Below are 16,804 nucleotides of genomic sequence, written 5' to 3'. Positions count from 1 at the left end.
GTGTGGTAATGAAAAGTCCTCACCAGTCTGATACAGTGGTATCTATCTCATTATATTAATTCTGTATTTTACTACTAGGCTCTTCTGTGTGGCAGCTCACAATGATGGATCAAGCAAGATCAGCATTCTCTAACTTGGTAAGATTTTCAGTAAGAAAGATTTATCTGTTACCAGTTTGCAAGAATACGAAGTATACAAGGATGGCTTTCACCCAGTAAGCAGGAAATAATACCCAAAGTTTTCATCAGGTATTCATTTATATTTGAAGTGGTGGTCTTGAGGTGTAACTGATCTCACAAAGGAAGGGTATATTCAGTCTTGAGTAGAGTTAATTATGGAAAATCTTGTAAGAAGTTTCAGGGCAGAGAGACAATCAAGTAGATAAGATGAACTAAAGAAAGCACTGGTCAAATTGTATACCAGTAGACATGCATAACAGAAACCCTGAAGGAAAAGTCTGAATGAGATGAAGGCCAGTGTGTGATCCAGCCCTCATCTGCCATTGACAGAACTGGGCACAGGGAAGAATGCTGATTTGAAGGGGGAACTTCTTTTTCCTTGAGAATGTATAGCAAGTCATAGTAATGGCCCAATAATATGTATAACACCTCACCAAACTTTCTGTAACTGTCCCTATTCCCTTTCTTCTCCTTCATAATGCTTTCTCTCTGTCCTTTTTTTTTTTTTTTAATCTCAGTTTGGTGGAGAACCATTGTCATATACCCGGTTTAGTCTGGCTCGGCAAGTAGATGGCGATAACAGTCATGTGGAGATGAAACTAGCTGTAGATGAAGAAGAAAATGTTGACAGTAACATGAGGGGTAACCACACCAGTGTCACAAAACCAAAAAGGTTAAATGGATATATCTGCTATGGGACTATTGCTGTAATCGTCTTTTTCTTGATTGGTAAGAATGGCCATTCAAAACTTAAATGTTCCTTGTCACCAACTCTAGGAATTCTGTTCATCCAGATCAGCAAACATTTATTTCGTACATTTTTATGTGCCATTGTGCAAGGCACTAGGAATACAATGATGGCTAAGACTCTATACCTGCCTTTGAGGTTAGCCTGGTGGGAGAAGAGAGACACATGAATCATTGCAGTGTAATGTGCAAATGTTACACTAGAAATATGCACAGGATATTTGTAGCATAGACCCTGGACCTGAGGATTCAAGGAAGGCTTCGGGGAAGAAAAGGTACCTTTGCTTTGAAAAGGTAACTGTTTAAAATAAAATTATTATATAATAGATTGACTGGTTTAAAATAGACAAAATGGAGATGCATTACTTACTTTCAAATGGCTTACAATTTGATTAAAACCAGTATTTTCAAGAGTTAGCTGAAAATATTAACAATTCTTATAGGAATAGATTATAAATGAAATTCTATGAGTTCAGCTCTGAAACTTTTTATCCTTAGGATTTATGATTGGCTACTTGGGCTATTGTAAACGTGTAGAACCAAAAGTCGATTGTGAGAGACCGGCAGGAACAGGGCCTTCGTGCACAGAGGAGACAGAACCTTTCGAAACAGAAGAGCAGCTCCCCGAAACACGTCGCATATTTTGGGCAGACCTCAAATCAATGTTGTCGGAGAGACTGGATGCCATAGACTTCACCAGTGCCATCAAGTAAGCTTGAGCTGCTTTACAAGTTCAACCTCAGTGCCTAAACAAATATTGATTATTAGGTGCAGTGGAACAAAACAAAAGTGATAGTCTGGAGGAAAAGCTTTATAGAATAGGCGAGACTTCCCATGTTCAGTCAGAGGGTAAAGAGTCAGTAAAGAACTCAAACTATGTTAGGAAAAAATGTTAGAATTTCTGTGGGGACTCTCCTTTTTTTAAAGAAAATTCACAGGCTCTTGATCTTTTTGTCGTCTGGTTCTTTGTAGCCTGTTGCTTGCTGTCAGACTTTCTTCTGCTCCGATTTTCTGTCTCAACCCCTTATAAGTCATGCTGAGCTCTGCTGCTATCCATAAGGGCATCGGTAGCCTTTTTCATCCTCTAGTTCAAGACTAACTTGACTGCCCAGCTTGATACGTCTCTAGTATTTCTTGATTTCTTCTGGTTCTCACTCAATCTATACCCTAAGAAGTGTCCTTAAGGTTCCTGTCCTTAGATTTTTAAGGTCTTCTTTGGACACATATCTAACTCTGTGTAAAGAACAAATCATCTTTTACCTTTTGTTAGCCCCCTATAGTTTCAATGTTACAGTAATTCTTTTGGTCTTAAATTAGAAATCTTGGCATTTTTTACTTCATCTGGTGAATACTTCTGTGTATACTGTATATTAGGCATTATGGATAAAGTGAGGATAAGGTCTATCAAAAAAAACATCATATAACTAATATGATGTGTATATTTACAAAGAGTCATGGGAAAGAAATCGGAACGAAGAGGAGTTTTGCTTCCAGGGTATTCAGAATGCTTCAAAAAAGTGAAAATTGAAGCTGTACATCTTGAGTTCACCAGTAGTAATACTATCTTTCATTTTGCTTATAGCAGATCTTCTGGAAGCTACTCATTTCCCCTAAAATTACCCTAAGCAGATACATCAGATAAAGAGGTTTTAACAAGTTTGAAGTCACAAATTCCCTAAAATATGGGCACACATTTTTTTTCTTCTAAGCTTGTCTCTATCTGGTTAATCCAGGATTTTGGGTCACAGTTAATTTATTTTTTTGAGTTATGCTTTTAAAACGATTTGCTTGATACTTGAGTTCAATGTTTATTTTAGGTTAAACTTTAGTTCATTTAACAGTGACTTTTTTTCCTCCAGGATGCTGAATGAAAATTCTTATGTCCCTCGTGAGGCTGGATCTCAAAAAGATGAAAGCCTTGCTTTTTACATTGAAAATCAATTCCGTGAACTTAAACTCAGCAAAGTCTGGCACGATGAACATTATGTTAAGATTCAGGTCAAAGGCAGGTATGTTGAAAGATGGTAACCTTATTTTATAAGAAGTAGCTATTCTCAGGTGTGCTAATTATAGCAAAGACCTTCAAAATAAATAATGCAAGTCAAATGCTAAATGTATTAAATCCATTTAATTTGTTTCTCAGGAATGCCTTAGCTTCATTTTAACTTAATCTTTTTTTAGCAATGCTCAGAACTCGGTGACCATAGTGAGTAAGAGCGGCGGCAGCAGTATGGCGTACCAGGTGGAGAATCCCGAGGGTTATGTGGCGTATAGTAAGGCTACGACAGTTACTGTGAGTAAGGCAAAACCATGCGTGAGACATTTTCCCCTGTTGACTAGCTCAAAAACTCATTGTCTTTACTGTTCTTAGTATAAATTTACTCATAAAATGTAACTGACCTTGGGATATTTTTGTTCTCAACCCTCCTATGCCACAGTTAAAGTAAAATCCCAAGTCCTCATCTTGGTCAGCAAGGCCCTGAGTAATTCTCCTGCTCCCCTCTTTGCTCACTCTGCTGTGGCCACTCTGACCTCCCTGCTGTTCCTCAAACTCTCAAACTCAAGCATGCTCCCACCTCACGGCCTTTAGAGAAGTCGCCTTTCCCTTTGCCTGGCCCACTCTTCCCTTAAGTATTAGCATGGCTTCTTCCCTCACTCTGTGCAAGTCTCTTCCCAGCATTACCTCCTTAGGGAAGTCTTCCTTGATTATCTGATCAAAAATGTCCTTCCTCTAATCACTTCTCCTTATCCTGCTTTATTTTTCTTCCTAGTACTTATAGCACCTGACTTTATTTACTTGTTTCCACACTAGAATGTAAACTACATGAAGGGCTAGGGGTTGGTTTCATGTTCTGCTATGTCCCAGAGTCTTGGACAGTGCCTGACACATGGTAGTATTTACTGAATGAATTCATGTATCAGGTACCCCCTTATGTGGGGACAGATATAAATAACCGTCTCAGCTGGAGTCTAAGTTTGGTTCTTTAATGCTTGATCTTTTAAAATTTAGGCAAATACGGCCAAACTACTATAAAATTAAAAAACAGCTAGATAGATCTATCTAGGTTTTTTAGGTTAAAAACCACATATTTATATGCTGGGCTCTATCTAAAAACTGCCTTCCGAGCCAAATGAAGTTTTAGGGTTGTTCTCTGCCTTCCTGGTTTACCTGTGCTGTATCACTTTCCCAGGCCACCCACAAGCCAGTGGTTTGGAGGCGGGTAGATTGTTCTGTTAAAGAACGTGGAGAGTTTTGGTTCACCTGCGAGCTTTCTATATTTAGATATTTGGTTGTTAATGTCAGTTTATAGCTGTACATCTGAACTCTGATAGAGTTTAGGAGCATTATGATAACAGCTTATAAAAACATCTAAAAGTTGATCTATGCAAGTCATTTTATTATAAAACAATTTTTGGACAGATTTATTATCAGAACTTTTAGTTAATTCTTATGTCCTCAATTGTCTGGAGTTCAAGTGTGGGAACATTATGTAATTAGTACTGCCTTGGCTAGCCTATCATATTTATATTGATAGATGTCTCTTTGCTTAAGGATATCTTATTATCCTTTCTCTTTCCCCCAAATATCTGAAGCAATGTAAATTAATTGATGTAAATAATCAATGTTAATTAAAGGCATCATAAGATAATAAATGGCATGAATATAGGAGACCAGAAATCTTGACTTCACTCCTGTTAACCCTGACCAGTTTTGACTTTAGAACTCTCATATATTCTTTCCTGGCCTTGGCCTTCTTTTTTTTCTCTCTTGGTTTTCTCTATTGGGTTTGACCTGTAAAATATTTGGTGGCAGACTCTGTCGCTATTCTAATACCATAATGCTCACTGAATCTAATGTCTTTATTCTAGGGTAAACTGGTCCATGCTAATTTTGGCACTAAAAAAGACTTTGAGGATTTAAATATGCCTGTGAATGGATCTTTAGTGATTGTTAGAGCAGGGAAAATTACTTTTGCTGAAAAGGTGAGTATGAGTTATTAAATACATTGGTATCATAACATTCTTCAGCTAAATGGTATTGTTAATTTTCTTACATTCTGAAAACCATCTGTCTTAAACTCTCATACCTGATAATATAATTTATTAAAATACTCTACAAATCAGATAAGTTCCAGTTATTTAAAGTTATAGGATACTTCCAAAACTGGCATATCCACTTGGAGTATTTTGCAGTCATTGTCTTTCAATAAAAATGCAGTAATCTGAAATGCTTAAGTGAAAGAAGTTTAAATTGTGTCTATGTAACTGAGTTATATATAGAATATATATATATATATATATATATATATATATATATATATAAAATTCAGTTATAACTATGTTTTATAAAAAGGAAAATTAAAAGTCACCTACACAGGGCTTAGAATGGAAAGACAGTGGTTGTTTTGGATGGGTTTTTATTATTTCTCTTATCTTTTGAACTCTCCTTAAGAGTTAGTTAAACTTTGTTGTGCAGCCACATTGAATTGTTTTTTACTTTTTAAATTGAGATTTAATCCACGTATCATAAAATTCACTCTTTAAAGTGTACAGTTCAGTTTTTAGTATATTCACAGGTTGTGCAACAGTCACCATGATCTAATTCCAGAATATTTTCATCGTCCCCTAAAGAAACCCCATACCCAGCAGCAGTCACTCCCCATTCCCCCCTCCTCCTAGTCCCTGGCAATCACTAATCTACTCTCTGTTTCTATGGATTTGCCTCTTCTGGACATTTTATATGAATGGACTCATACAATATTTTGCGTCTTTTGACTGGCTTCTTTTCACTTAGCATAATGTTTTCAAGGTTCATCCATGTTGTAGCATTAATCAGTACTTCATTTCTTTTTTTGGCTGAATAGAATTCTACTGTGCAGATATACCACATTTTGCTTGGCTACTTGTCAACTGATGGACATTCGGGCTGTGTCCACTTTCTGGCTTTATTAATAATGTTACAATAAACATTCATTTACGTGTTTTTATGTGAATAGATATTTATAATTCTCTTGTGTATCTACCTAGGAGTGGGATTGCTGGGTCATATGGTAACTCTGTTTAGCTTTTTGAGTATATAATATTTTTGAAATGACAACATTTTAGAAATGGAGGAGAGGTTAGGTTAGTGGTTGCCAGGAGTTGAGGGTGGAAAGGAAGTGGGTGTGGATATCAAGTGGCAATGGGAAGGATCTTTGTGGTATTAAAACTAATTGTTCAATATTTTGATTGTTTAGAACTTAATACACACAAACACAGAAATGAGTACAAGTAAAACTGGGGAAATCTGAATAATATTGGTGGATTGTATTGTATCAATGTTAATATTCAGGCTGTTACATTATAGTTTTGCAAAGTTTGACTAATGGGAGAAACTGGGCAAAGTTTACAATGGATCTCTATTACTTCTTAAAACTGCAAATGAATCTACAATTATCTCGTTAAAAATTTCAGTTAAATTTTTAAAAAAAAGTTAAATTTTAAGGCAAGTATTTTTTCCTAAACATATAAGCTATTTGAAACATTGGGAGTACTGGTGTAGTCTGCTGTAAACCTTTGTCTTTCAGTATAAGTTCAGTATGTATTCTTCTAATTTTGGTTGATTAGATCTTCATTTTCTGAGCTTTACCTGTTTTTCTTTAGGTTGCAAATGCTGAAAGTTTAAATGCAATTGGTGTCTTGATATACATGGACCAGACTAAATTTCCCATTGTTAACGCAGATCTTCCAGTTTTTGGACATGTGAGTTTTTATTTCTTGAGTAAATGAGTTACTGGGTTCTCCAAACTGTTGCTGGATTCCATCTACATTAACAGAAAGAGAACTGTGCCATCCTTAAATACTCTTTTTCCCTTGGAGAGTTTTAGCAGTAAGTGAGAAGATGAATTACGTGACTTTGAGACCTAATTATTACTCATTGGTAAAAGTACTTTATCAATAGTATCTTGAATTGAGAATTTGACATATGCCATATAAAAATAAGAGTCACATATTATAGAACCACTCAGACTTTCAAACTTTAAGGTGCTAAACTAAACTCAGGTTATAGCCCCATACTGAATTTGAATCTTACAGGGATTTCTTGAATAAATGCCTGAGCTAATTATTCTTTTGTTTTACTAGGCTCATCTGGGAACAGGTGACCCTTACACACCTGGATTCCCTTCTTTCAATCACACTCAGTTTCCACCATCTCAGTCATCAGGATTGCCTAACATACCTGTCCAAACAATTTCCAGAGCTGGTGCAGAAAAGCTATTTCAGTAAGTTCTTATTTGAAAACTGTAATGCAGGGTCAGGTTTTATGATTAGGGAGAAATAATAATAATTTGTTGATTTGATAAAATCTTAAAACAATTGGCTATAATTTTCCACATTTTGGACATTTTGGGGATGGTTAGCTGTTAACTTGGTGTAGATAAAAATGAAATTTTTCCTCCATAAAGTGATCTTAATAACAGACATTGGATTTATAAACTCAAGGAGTCCTTGTTCAATCCACCCAGTGAATTTCTTGTGTAATATTCCCGGCATAGCTTCTGCTTAAGTACTTCCTGTGGTAAAGCATTTTGTTACCTATGGCAACCCGTTCAATTACTGGAGATCTATAAGAATTTGTATTGAGCTGAAATCTTATTCCCTGGAACACTCATTAGTTCTGGATTTTCTTTTTAAGCAACAGAATGATTCAAGTTTCCTTGTCTATAGATTGAATATCCTCAGTTCTCATGACAGTTTCCAGATGCTTTATAGTCATGATTAGTTCTTCTGGATATCTCCCTAGTGTATTAGTATCCCTCTTTAGAAATAGAACTCAGTCTGATTAGAGTACATGTCATTAATTTTTATCTTGATCTGGATATATTTCCCACCTGGTATTGGCATGGGATGTCAGTCTAGTTTCAAAACTCATGTGAGCATTTATTTGCTATGTGACATAGAACAAGTCACTCTTAACCCCATTGATCATGTTTCTTTGACTTAATTGGATAGCTATAAAGTATATTCTACTTAGCAGGTTTATTGGTATCAAACGAAGAGCCATGTACATGTAAGGACTTTCAAATATCCTATATGGCTATTAATAATGCTGTTTAAGAGGTTTTTGTAATGGATGATTCTTTTTGACTAAAACCAAACTTAGAATCAGCTAATTCTTCCTACCATCTACAAGTCTTTCCTAACCTATGAAGCCAGCCCCTTATCTTCTTGTGTAGTGTGGAGTAATGATGTTTTGACATATTTATGTAAGTAAGCCCTTTTAGAGTAGTCAGTGTTTGGATAACACATGAGGAATCAGATAGGGGAAGATATCTAACCTAACTACCAGCAGCATGAGAGTATGCTTTCTTAACTGAAATAAGAATGTATACTACCCTTGTTAGGAAACATGAGAATATATTAATGGACTTTTATGTATAAGAACTTCCTTCTGAGTCAATCTTGGAATCTATTTCAGATGTAAATTGTAGCTATGTCTCTGGCAGAAAGGCACACATCAGATGGGATAGGTAATACATTTTTTAGAAAACATTGGTTAAATTAGGAAGTAACTCATGGTTTTCAAATGACCGCCTACAGATCAGAGTAAAACACAAATGTTTGGCCACTAGTGAATAATTCTGTATGTTCTATTTATATGTCCTCTTAACCTAGAACTTTACTGGACAGTAGGAAGGACTGATTTTGTAAACCGGCGGGAGGTTAACAATAACTCAGAACTCTGATCTCTGTTTTCTACTTCTAGAAATATGGAAGGAGACTGTCCTTCTATTTGGGGAATAGACTCTTCATGTAAGCTGGTATCCTCACAGAACAAGAATGTGAAGCTCACTGTGAACAATGTGCTGAAAGAGATAAGAATTTTTAACATCTTTGGAGTTATTAAGGGCTTTGAAGAACCAGGTAAAGATCCTTGGGGGTTTTTCATATGTTTTGTTTTCCTTACTCTTAAGGATGTGGCCAGAGGGAGGGAGTGCAGGAAGGCTGACTTGGCTTGGTTTCTTGAAATGCTAAATCTTATCTGTCCTAAAGCGAACTGTTCAGGTGTCAGTTTTAGTGGGAGGTAATAAGGTCCTAGGAAACTAACTTGTCAAAAACTGACCATTATGACTAGAAAATCTCTTGTAAAAAGTTATTAAATAGACCAGAGGTAAGCAAATTTCTTCTTAAGGGGGCAAATAATAAACATGTTGCAGGCCATACAGTCTCCATTGCAACTCTTCAACTCTGCCACTGTAGCATAAAAATAGCCATGGACAATATGGGCATGCAGGCTGTAGTCTGCCAGTGTATCTGAATGCCATCAAATAATAATATTTGGTAAGGAAAGCCCTTGCACTTCAGTGCTTATTAGACAACTAGCACAAATAAGTAGTCAGTGAGTAACCTTATTGGTAATGTAGAAAAAAGAGTAGCAGTATGAATAAGGGAAAAGAGATCAGTATTGTCATGTGAAATTTTTAATCCCTGGAGTCCTAAGTCAGATCTGAAGGAAGGCTCTCTTACCCTTAGTGCATATACTACATTTTTACCCTTCTACTAACGTGCTTATTCTAGACTTCAATATTAGAAAACAGTTTAAAAGCTGATTGTATAATTTATCTTTTTTTTTTTTTAATTAAGATCGCTATGTTATAGTAGGGGCCCAGAGGGATGCCTGGGGTCCTGGAGCTGCAAAGTCCAGTGTAGGAACAAGTCTCCTATTGAAACTTGCCCAGATACTTTCCGATATGGTCTTAAAAGGTAGAGTACAAATTTTGAGAACTTGAACATCTATGTACTATATTTCTAAATGTTGTAATATGCTTTGCTCACTTTTGCCTATATTCTTATGGTTCACTTGTGTTAGACCCTGAATTCTTAAGTACAAAGCAGGTTGTCTTTTGTTGTATCTGCCTTTGACTTTGAAACAGCTTTCTGTGCAGTGTCTTCATTGTACTGGGAATCATGAGTTTCTTTGAGATGCTGGAAAGCATTATATTGGGCCCTAAATTCTTAGTTTGACATATCCAGAATGATACGGCAAATCTAACATGGTCCCTAAGGAATCTATTTGAAAGCAAGCAGTGTCATACCTTTGCACTAATGTTCTATAGTTTTGTTATAAAATGATAATATATAACTTAAATATTTATAAATACAACATAGAATATGTATTTATATATTTGATTTATAAATATATAATATTATATAGTATATAATTTGTTTATGTAAGAAAGGCTTCCTTTCAAGCCTTTCTCCCATAGTACTTGCCACTCCTTTATACCCACCCACATGCAAACTCCCATCACATTCATGAATCTTTGGGTCATAGGGTAAGTTGCAGTGCTTAACTTTAATACAAAAGTACATTAATGCAGAAAACTACATACCCAGGGGAGGGGGAGGGATGGAGGGTAGTGGCACATAAAACCCCCAAAGGAGCTGTCATTAATGTAATTTCTCTGAAAACTCACTCTTTCCTAAACTTAAATTTGTGAGTTTTAATTTTATTTCAAACAGTTGTTTTTAAAGTAATCTAGTGTTTTAAGTGACTTACCTCTAGGCACATTGTTTTCAAAGAAGATACTTTGGCTATGATGTCCAATATCTCTTGGTCTGGAAGTTATAAGGGACTCAAAGAATGGAGTGTAAAAGAGTGAGGTCTAGTAAGCTGGTCCCTACTATGTACTTAAGATCTTATTTGCAAATGATCTCCTATCCTGTTCTTTGCTATATTACTTTAAAATTTGATTTCTCTTTCTTTTTTTGGTTCTTTCACCTGGGGCCTCCAAAGGAAAAGAAATATTTCTGAATCTGCAGTCTTGAATTAGAAGTTTCTGATTTCATCTTAAGTCAGTTACCTACCTATAACCTTTACCAAGACAAAACTAACTTTTTGTTGTCTTTTAGGTCAGTTTAAACCCAGCAGGAGCATTGTCTTTGCCAGCTGGAGTGGTGGAGACTTTGGAGCTATTGGTGCCACTGAATGGCTAGAGGTATTATCTATATATCATCCATACCCAGAATGGGCACTCGAACTTGTATTGGCTTAAGCTGTCCTCCAGAAACCATGCTCTTTTAAATTTGATTATATCATTTTTACCTTTGTATGTTTAGTTTCAATAGAATCCAAACTTAAACAGAAATCCCTAATAATAGCTACTGTCTGTGACAATTAAGTTAATACATATTTAGTACATTCGTATTTTTCCTTCTCTTCTAGGGATACCTTGCCTCCTTGCATTTAAAGGCTTTCACTTACATTAACCTGGATAAAGCTATTCTTGGTAAGTATCCTTTCATTAGCCATTTATAAATTTATAAACTACTTATAGAATAGTAGAAGAAAGCTTTCTAAAGCAGCACTTGTTATTTTTTACGATTTACACTGGACATAACCAGATCAAAAGACTGACTTAGCTTCCTTTTAAATAGTGGATTAAGTTATAGAATGGGTACAGACTGCCTTGTCTAGAGCAATGGTCTTAATGTGGTCCCAGATCAGCAGCATCAGGATCACCTGGGAACTGTTAGAAATGCAAAATTTCAGGCCCTACCCTAGACCTTTTGAACCAGAATCTGGAGCACAGTGGCCAGCAAACTGTGTTCTAACAAGTGCTTCAGGTGATTCCGTTGCACTAAAGTTTGAGAACCACTAGTTCTCTACTTTGGACCAGAAGGAACTAAACCATACCAATAGCATGGTATTCTAGAGACTAATTCACAACTTGCTAGATTGTGGCATCATGGATAGAAATACAAGATAATCAAACTTCTGAAAGAGTTCGGTGTTATTTAAAGTACAGATGTAGCTAGTGGATGAACTGGCTGAATAAATTGGATGAACTGGAGAGTAATGAAATGTCTACTTTGAGAATAAAAAGGAAGGCGTTACAATTAAACTAAATTTTATTAGATTAGTCATTATTGCCATTTTACCTTTGCAGCAGAATGTATTGAATATAGCAAGCTTACTGTAGCTAATAGATGCCTGCCCTAACGTGGGTGAACCAGAAAGGTACCAGAAAAACAGGTCATTAACATTAAATATGCAAACTCAAGGAGTAAGAGCTTCAGTTGAGTGAAATTAGGGTTATCAGTCACGAAAGAGCTTGACTCAACCATTTTTTTATCTACTTCATTAAGACGACAGTTGTTGTATATGCCACTGATCTAGGTTATTGTCTTCCTGTTTGCCAAGTAGTTTTATAGAAGTAGCAGTGTGCAAATTGCTTGACTAAAGAAGGAGCAATGTTAAAATAATCTCTTTGCAGGTACCAGCAAGTTCAAAGTTTCTTCCAGCCCACTGTTGTATTCGCTTATTGAGAAGACGATGCAAGATGTGAGTGTATACCTACTTATGAAAGTGTAATGTAAATTAGACAAAAAATTAAGATGAAAAACATTGATATTTAAACTGTAGGTGCCCACAGAGGTTATCTATAGAGTCAGAATGTTAAGGAAGGTTTAAATGAACTTGAACCATACCTGAGACTTAAATAAGAAGGCCAGATGAGATAGTCATTGAATAAAAACAGACATGTGAATGAGTGAGGAACAAAGTTTCCCTGATGGGATTAGAGACAATATATTGGAGTGACTGAAGTTGGCGAGAAATAAGGGTCAGGGAACTTGACCTTGATCCCATGGGAAACTAGGGATTGCTATAGGGTCTCCAACAGGGCAGTAATGTGCTTGCAGGTTAGGCTGGCAGTAGTATAAAATGTGCTGGAAGGAAGAAACCAGAAAGAAGATAGGCAGATCATAAAGACTAGAGAGGGCTTTTAAAACTGTGGTGAAGTCACCTTTAAAATGTTAAGAAGGAAAACTTTTTTTTTCTCACCATAACTAGAGGAACTAACAGCACGAGCCTAGTAGAAGTAACTTCAGAAATTTGGGATTGTTTTAACTGTCTTAAATTTTTTTCAAGAAGATATAATAAAAAATTTAATATTTTTAATAGATGTTTATAGAGAAAAATGTTAGTGACTAGCCTGAATGAATAAGTCCAGAAAGGTTCATTGTAATGATAAAATAATTCCTTATTTTACAGGTGAAACATCCAGTTACTGGGCTCTCTCTATATCGGGACAGCAACTGGATCAACAAAGTGTAAGCTGAGAAAAGTGAATGAATAGCTAATAGAAAAGCAGAGTCACTCAATAAGTAGCACCTACTGTGTTAGGTAGAGGTTTAAACATAACCTTGCAGTGAGTTAAAATTTACTTGGGGGTAGGGTAGGGTTGCATGTAGCAGTCTTTTTCTTCAGATAACTTTCTAAAAACACATTCCTGCTTTTCTTGCAGCGAGAAACTTTCTTTTGATAATGCTGCTTTCCCTTTCCTTGCATATTCTGGAATCCCAGCAGTCTCTTTCTGTTTTTGTGAGGTAAGTCTGAAGAACGCTACAGCATTATATCTTAGATCTTCTTTCGTCAGTTTTGAGGCCAAGTTTCCTAGAGTGCTTATATGTTTTGAGAAGTTAGATACATGCAGTTATTGTAATCTCGCTTATTATCAGTCTTAAGATAGAATTTTAATCTCGCCTTAGTTAGCATTTGAGTTTATTTGCTAAACTTCTTCAGTTATGTATGATGAGTTTTAATAACAAGGCCGTCTATTGAACAGTGCAGTATAGAATATTTCCTTCAAACAAAGTTCTATAGGATAATAATACTGTTCTTGATGCCTGTTGAAATACGGTTGTAGATGTTCGTCCTGAGATGTTAGTCTCTTAAGCAGGGATTATAGATAAAAGCAGAAAAACCAAACAGAGGTAAGATTTTTAAGAGACAGAACTTTGAACTGACCAAGTTGGAAAACAAGATTGACTTGGTACAAGAGCCAATTAGAAGGCACTGAAAACCAGGCAGAGTAAAAAGAATGATGAAGGCTTCTGTGCTGAAGGGCTAGAGTTGGAAAACCAGCTCCGTAGCAGGCTCTTCTGAGGTGTGAAGAGATCCCAGAGTTACCATAGCGGGTCAGCATGGAAGCTGTTGACTTTGGCATCAAATTGATGATCCAGTAGAGGCCAGGCCCTTAATAGACTTCTTAACCACTGGGGGTTTTAGCCTGGAACTAGGACGGAAAGGTGTGAAGTGAGGGAGTGATGAAAGATCTGGATTTGGGGATTAACATAGCTGGAATTCCCCTTTCTGCTAGAGCAACAGTATGAATGGTATTGAAATATCTGGTCATTATGTCTATTTAGTACTTTAGGAAGAAGTGAGTGTCAGGTCCTAGGGTTGAGGAAACTTATGGATGATTTCTGTTGACCTTCAGAAGTCATGTTTTTTTTAAAAACTTCTTAATGATTCCTAGCAGTGCTGGTTCAGAGGTATAGGTAATAACAGATATATACAGTCTGAAAGTAAAGAATTGAGGTCAAACCAAAGGATTGCCAATGAGATTGTCACCGAGGACAGTGGTAGGGAATAGAGTTGAAGAAATAGCTACTAAAGTTGTCCAGTGAAAGTGGAGAGAAGTTCTTGTGAGCATCAAACGGTCTTGTTAGAAAGGTAACATGTATGAATGGATGAATGCTGCATGAAGAAGAAGAAGGTAAATTTTTATCTAAAAGTAACACTTTATATTGAAAGTACATTTCATGCGTGCTCTCCTCTTTCCTCATTAATATGGGCCAAACTTCCCAGAGAGAAGGGAACAAGGATATAACCTCAAGGAATTTGGCTAGAAATCTGTTTAGGGTCTGTGATGTGGTTGACAGAGCAGGGAGTCTATGGAACCTAGAAGAAACTAATCACTCCAGGAGTAGGTTAGGTTCAGAGGAACTAGCAAAAGCCGTATCTTCTTAAAGTAGTGGATATGAGATAAAGTTGGAGTAGGAATATATTAGAAGCAAAGGAAGAATTACAGTTACTATTACTTTGATGGGGAAACTAGAATGTGAGGTTCCTAGTCTTATAACCCACCTGAGTACATTAACCTACCTTTGTTTTCCAGGACACAGATTACCCTTATTTGGGTACTCCCATGGATACCTATGAGGTACTGAATCAGAATGTTCCTCAGTTGAACAAAATGGCACGTGCAGCAGCAGAAGTAGCCGGTCTGCTTGTGATTAAACTTACCCATGATGTTGAATTGAACCTGAACTATGAGATGTATAATGACAAAATACTTTGGTTTGTGAGAGAAATGAACCAGTTCAGAGCAGACATAAAGGTGAGCACTAACTAAAATCAGGTTCTTACTGCTGAAGTATCAAGCAGTTTGAAGAATAATGTCTAGCTGTTCCTGGACAGCATGATTGGTAGCCAAAGTATGTTTTAAAGTGCACTGAAGTATAATTTCACTTAGAATCCGTAACTCATTTGAAAGGGAAGTTGGGAGGCCGAAGGTTGTAGATAGCCCACAGCAAGTCTTTCAGAATCTAAAATGGTGTTAAGCTTTCTCTCATTCATGTATCCCAAGCAACCCATAAAGAACTTGGGCCTAGAGAATATAAAGATCTCAACTATGACTCTGAACCTGTGAGTTGGGCCACATGTGCCTTGCAGAGATGACATGGATGGAGAGAGAACATAGCCAGTGGTTAAAGTGTTATTTAGTGTTGATCCTTTGTGTCTAATATTCAAACATTTGATAAAACCAAATTAATATTAATAAGTGGCTTTTATGGTACTAGAAGTCAATTTAACAGATCCCTTAAATGAAGTAAATCATTGATAACCGAATCTTAATGATTAGGATTGGCTTACTTGAAACTAATTGTAACTGATCAGAAACTGGGACTTACCAGATGGAAATAACTAGATTTTGAAGTTCACTGAACCAAAATGTTTGAAGTTTGCCACCAAAGGGAAAATGAACCAGAAAGAATATACTACACAGGATTATATACTTTTACTAAGTACATTATATTACATTTCTTGATGAGGATGGTTTTCTTATGAGACTAAGAATGGATAATTGTACTATCTGCTGAGCTTAAATATGAGCGTGTTATGAGTTTATAGAACTTGGAACCTCCTGTACAAGATGGTTAAGTCTAGCTTTTGCTGGCTTGAGGTTGTCTGTGAGTCTCACCCCCTTGTATCAGAATCATTTCAGTTAGTACACCTAAATTTAGAAAGGTATATAGAATAACATCCTTAGAAATATAACATCTAATAAATAGTGAGTTTAATATCTTTCTGCTTCAGGAGATGGGTCTGAATCTACAGTGGCTGTATTCTGCTCGTGGAGACTTCTTCCGTGCTACGTCTAGACTAACAACCGATTATAAGAATGCTGAGAGGACAAACAGATTTGTCATGAGGGAGATCAATGACCGTATCATGAAAGTACGTAAACCCTTAGAAAAGGAGGAATTCAAGTATGTGCATTTTTAATTGGTAAATCTTGTGTTTCTAAAAAGTAGAGTAATAATTCCAGGAGCCTAGAATCCTTTGCTGCTTTAGAATTCAGCACAAATTTTAACTTTTACTTATTAGCAAGGTATAAAGCCAACATATCTAAACTGGAAATACAAAAGACATTTGACCTCATATTAACTTTTTTAGGCTTTAAAAACATTTTAAAGAAGGGATCATTAATGGTATTTCTGTTTAATTTAGCCCTTAGCTGCTTTTAGCCTAGTCTGCTTGGAAGAAGCAGAAGACTGCATTACAGTGGAAACTTGTAAACCTTCCCTGTATAGCCTCCGACCAAAAAAAAAAACCAAAAACCCAATGCAGTTAGAGTTTACAAAGGAATTGACAACTTGCTTTACAATTTTAACATTAGAAGATTAGTAGCCTGTTCTCAACATTCTTAAATTCAGGGAAATTTTAACATTTGAAGTGAGAGAATGACAGTTGTTTTACTCTATCAGGTCCTTTCCTCACAACAAAAGTCAGAGCACTGTGTAAGCTCCCTTGTATGTTTTGTTTT

General features: G+C 36.2%; 2 protein-coding genes across 11 annotated transcripts in view; one reads left to right on the top strand and one right to left on the bottom strand.

The window, feature by feature from the left end:
* Nucleotides 1-16,804, bottom strand: part of LOC309629333 (uncharacterized protein) — a 39,766-nt gene that overhangs the window by 2,360 nt on the left and 20,602 nt on the right. For 2 of the 6 annotated variants that reach the window (XR_014244987.1, XM_082393334.1), the window contains one exon: nucleotides 13,681-13,987. The exons of 2 other annotated variants lie outside the window; for them this stretch is intronic. Coding sequence is in view for 1 of the 4 variants with exons in the window: in XM_082393335.1 (XP_082249461.1) it covers nucleotides 1,632-1,672 (41 nt within the window). In the remaining 3 variants the exon portion in view is untranslated. Of the gene's footprint in view, nucleotides 1-1,595; nucleotides 1,673-13,680; nucleotides 13,988-16,804 lie in introns of those variants that run through there. 2 more of the 6 variants (XM_082393335.1, XR_014244986.1) reach the window with 2 other exon arrangements.
* TFRC (transferrin receptor) overlaps nucleotides 1-16,804 on the top strand; it is a 116,477-nt gene that overhangs the window by 96,617 nt on the left and 3,056 nt on the right. For 4 of the 5 annotated variants that reach the window (XM_082393186.1, XM_082393185.1, XM_082393188.1 and 1 more), the window contains 17 exons: nucleotides 79-137; nucleotides 698-908; nucleotides 1,425-1,635; nucleotides 2,786-2,935; nucleotides 3,108-3,219; nucleotides 4,797-4,910; nucleotides 6,570-6,668; nucleotides 7,050-7,189; nucleotides 8,674-8,831; nucleotides 9,552-9,671; nucleotides 10,821-10,906; nucleotides 11,134-11,197; nucleotides 12,185-12,252; nucleotides 12,964-13,022; nucleotides 13,217-13,298; nucleotides 14,873-15,094; nucleotides 16,075-16,215. In XM_082393186.1, coding sequence (XP_082249312.1) covers nucleotides 102-137; nucleotides 698-908; nucleotides 1,425-1,635; nucleotides 2,786-2,935; nucleotides 3,108-3,219; nucleotides 4,797-4,910; nucleotides 6,570-6,668; nucleotides 7,050-7,189; nucleotides 8,674-8,831; nucleotides 9,552-9,671; nucleotides 10,821-10,906; nucleotides 11,134-11,197; nucleotides 12,185-12,252; nucleotides 12,964-13,022; nucleotides 13,217-13,298; nucleotides 14,873-15,094; nucleotides 16,075-16,215 — 2,073 coding nt within the window. In that variant the 5' untranslated portion in view covers nucleotides 79-101. The remainder of the gene's footprint in view (nucleotides 1-78; nucleotides 138-697; nucleotides 909-1,424; nucleotides 1,636-2,785; nucleotides 2,936-3,107; nucleotides 3,220-4,796; nucleotides 4,911-6,569; nucleotides 6,669-7,049; nucleotides 7,190-8,673; nucleotides 8,832-9,551; nucleotides 9,672-10,820; nucleotides 10,907-11,133; nucleotides 11,198-12,184; nucleotides 12,253-12,963; nucleotides 13,023-13,216; nucleotides 13,299-14,872; nucleotides 15,095-16,074; nucleotides 16,216-16,804) is intronic. The other variant, XM_082393189.1, reaches the window with a different exon arrangement.

The sequence above is a fragment of the Balaenoptera borealis genome (assembly GCF_965194805.1).
Source record: "Balaenoptera borealis genome assembly, chromosome: 5".
NCBI lineage: Eukaryota > Metazoa > Chordata > Mammalia > Artiodactyla > Balaenopteridae > Balaenoptera > Balaenoptera borealis.
The sequence above is the reverse complement of the archived record's forward strand: the minus strand, read 5'-3'. Positions and strand labels throughout refer to the sequence as shown.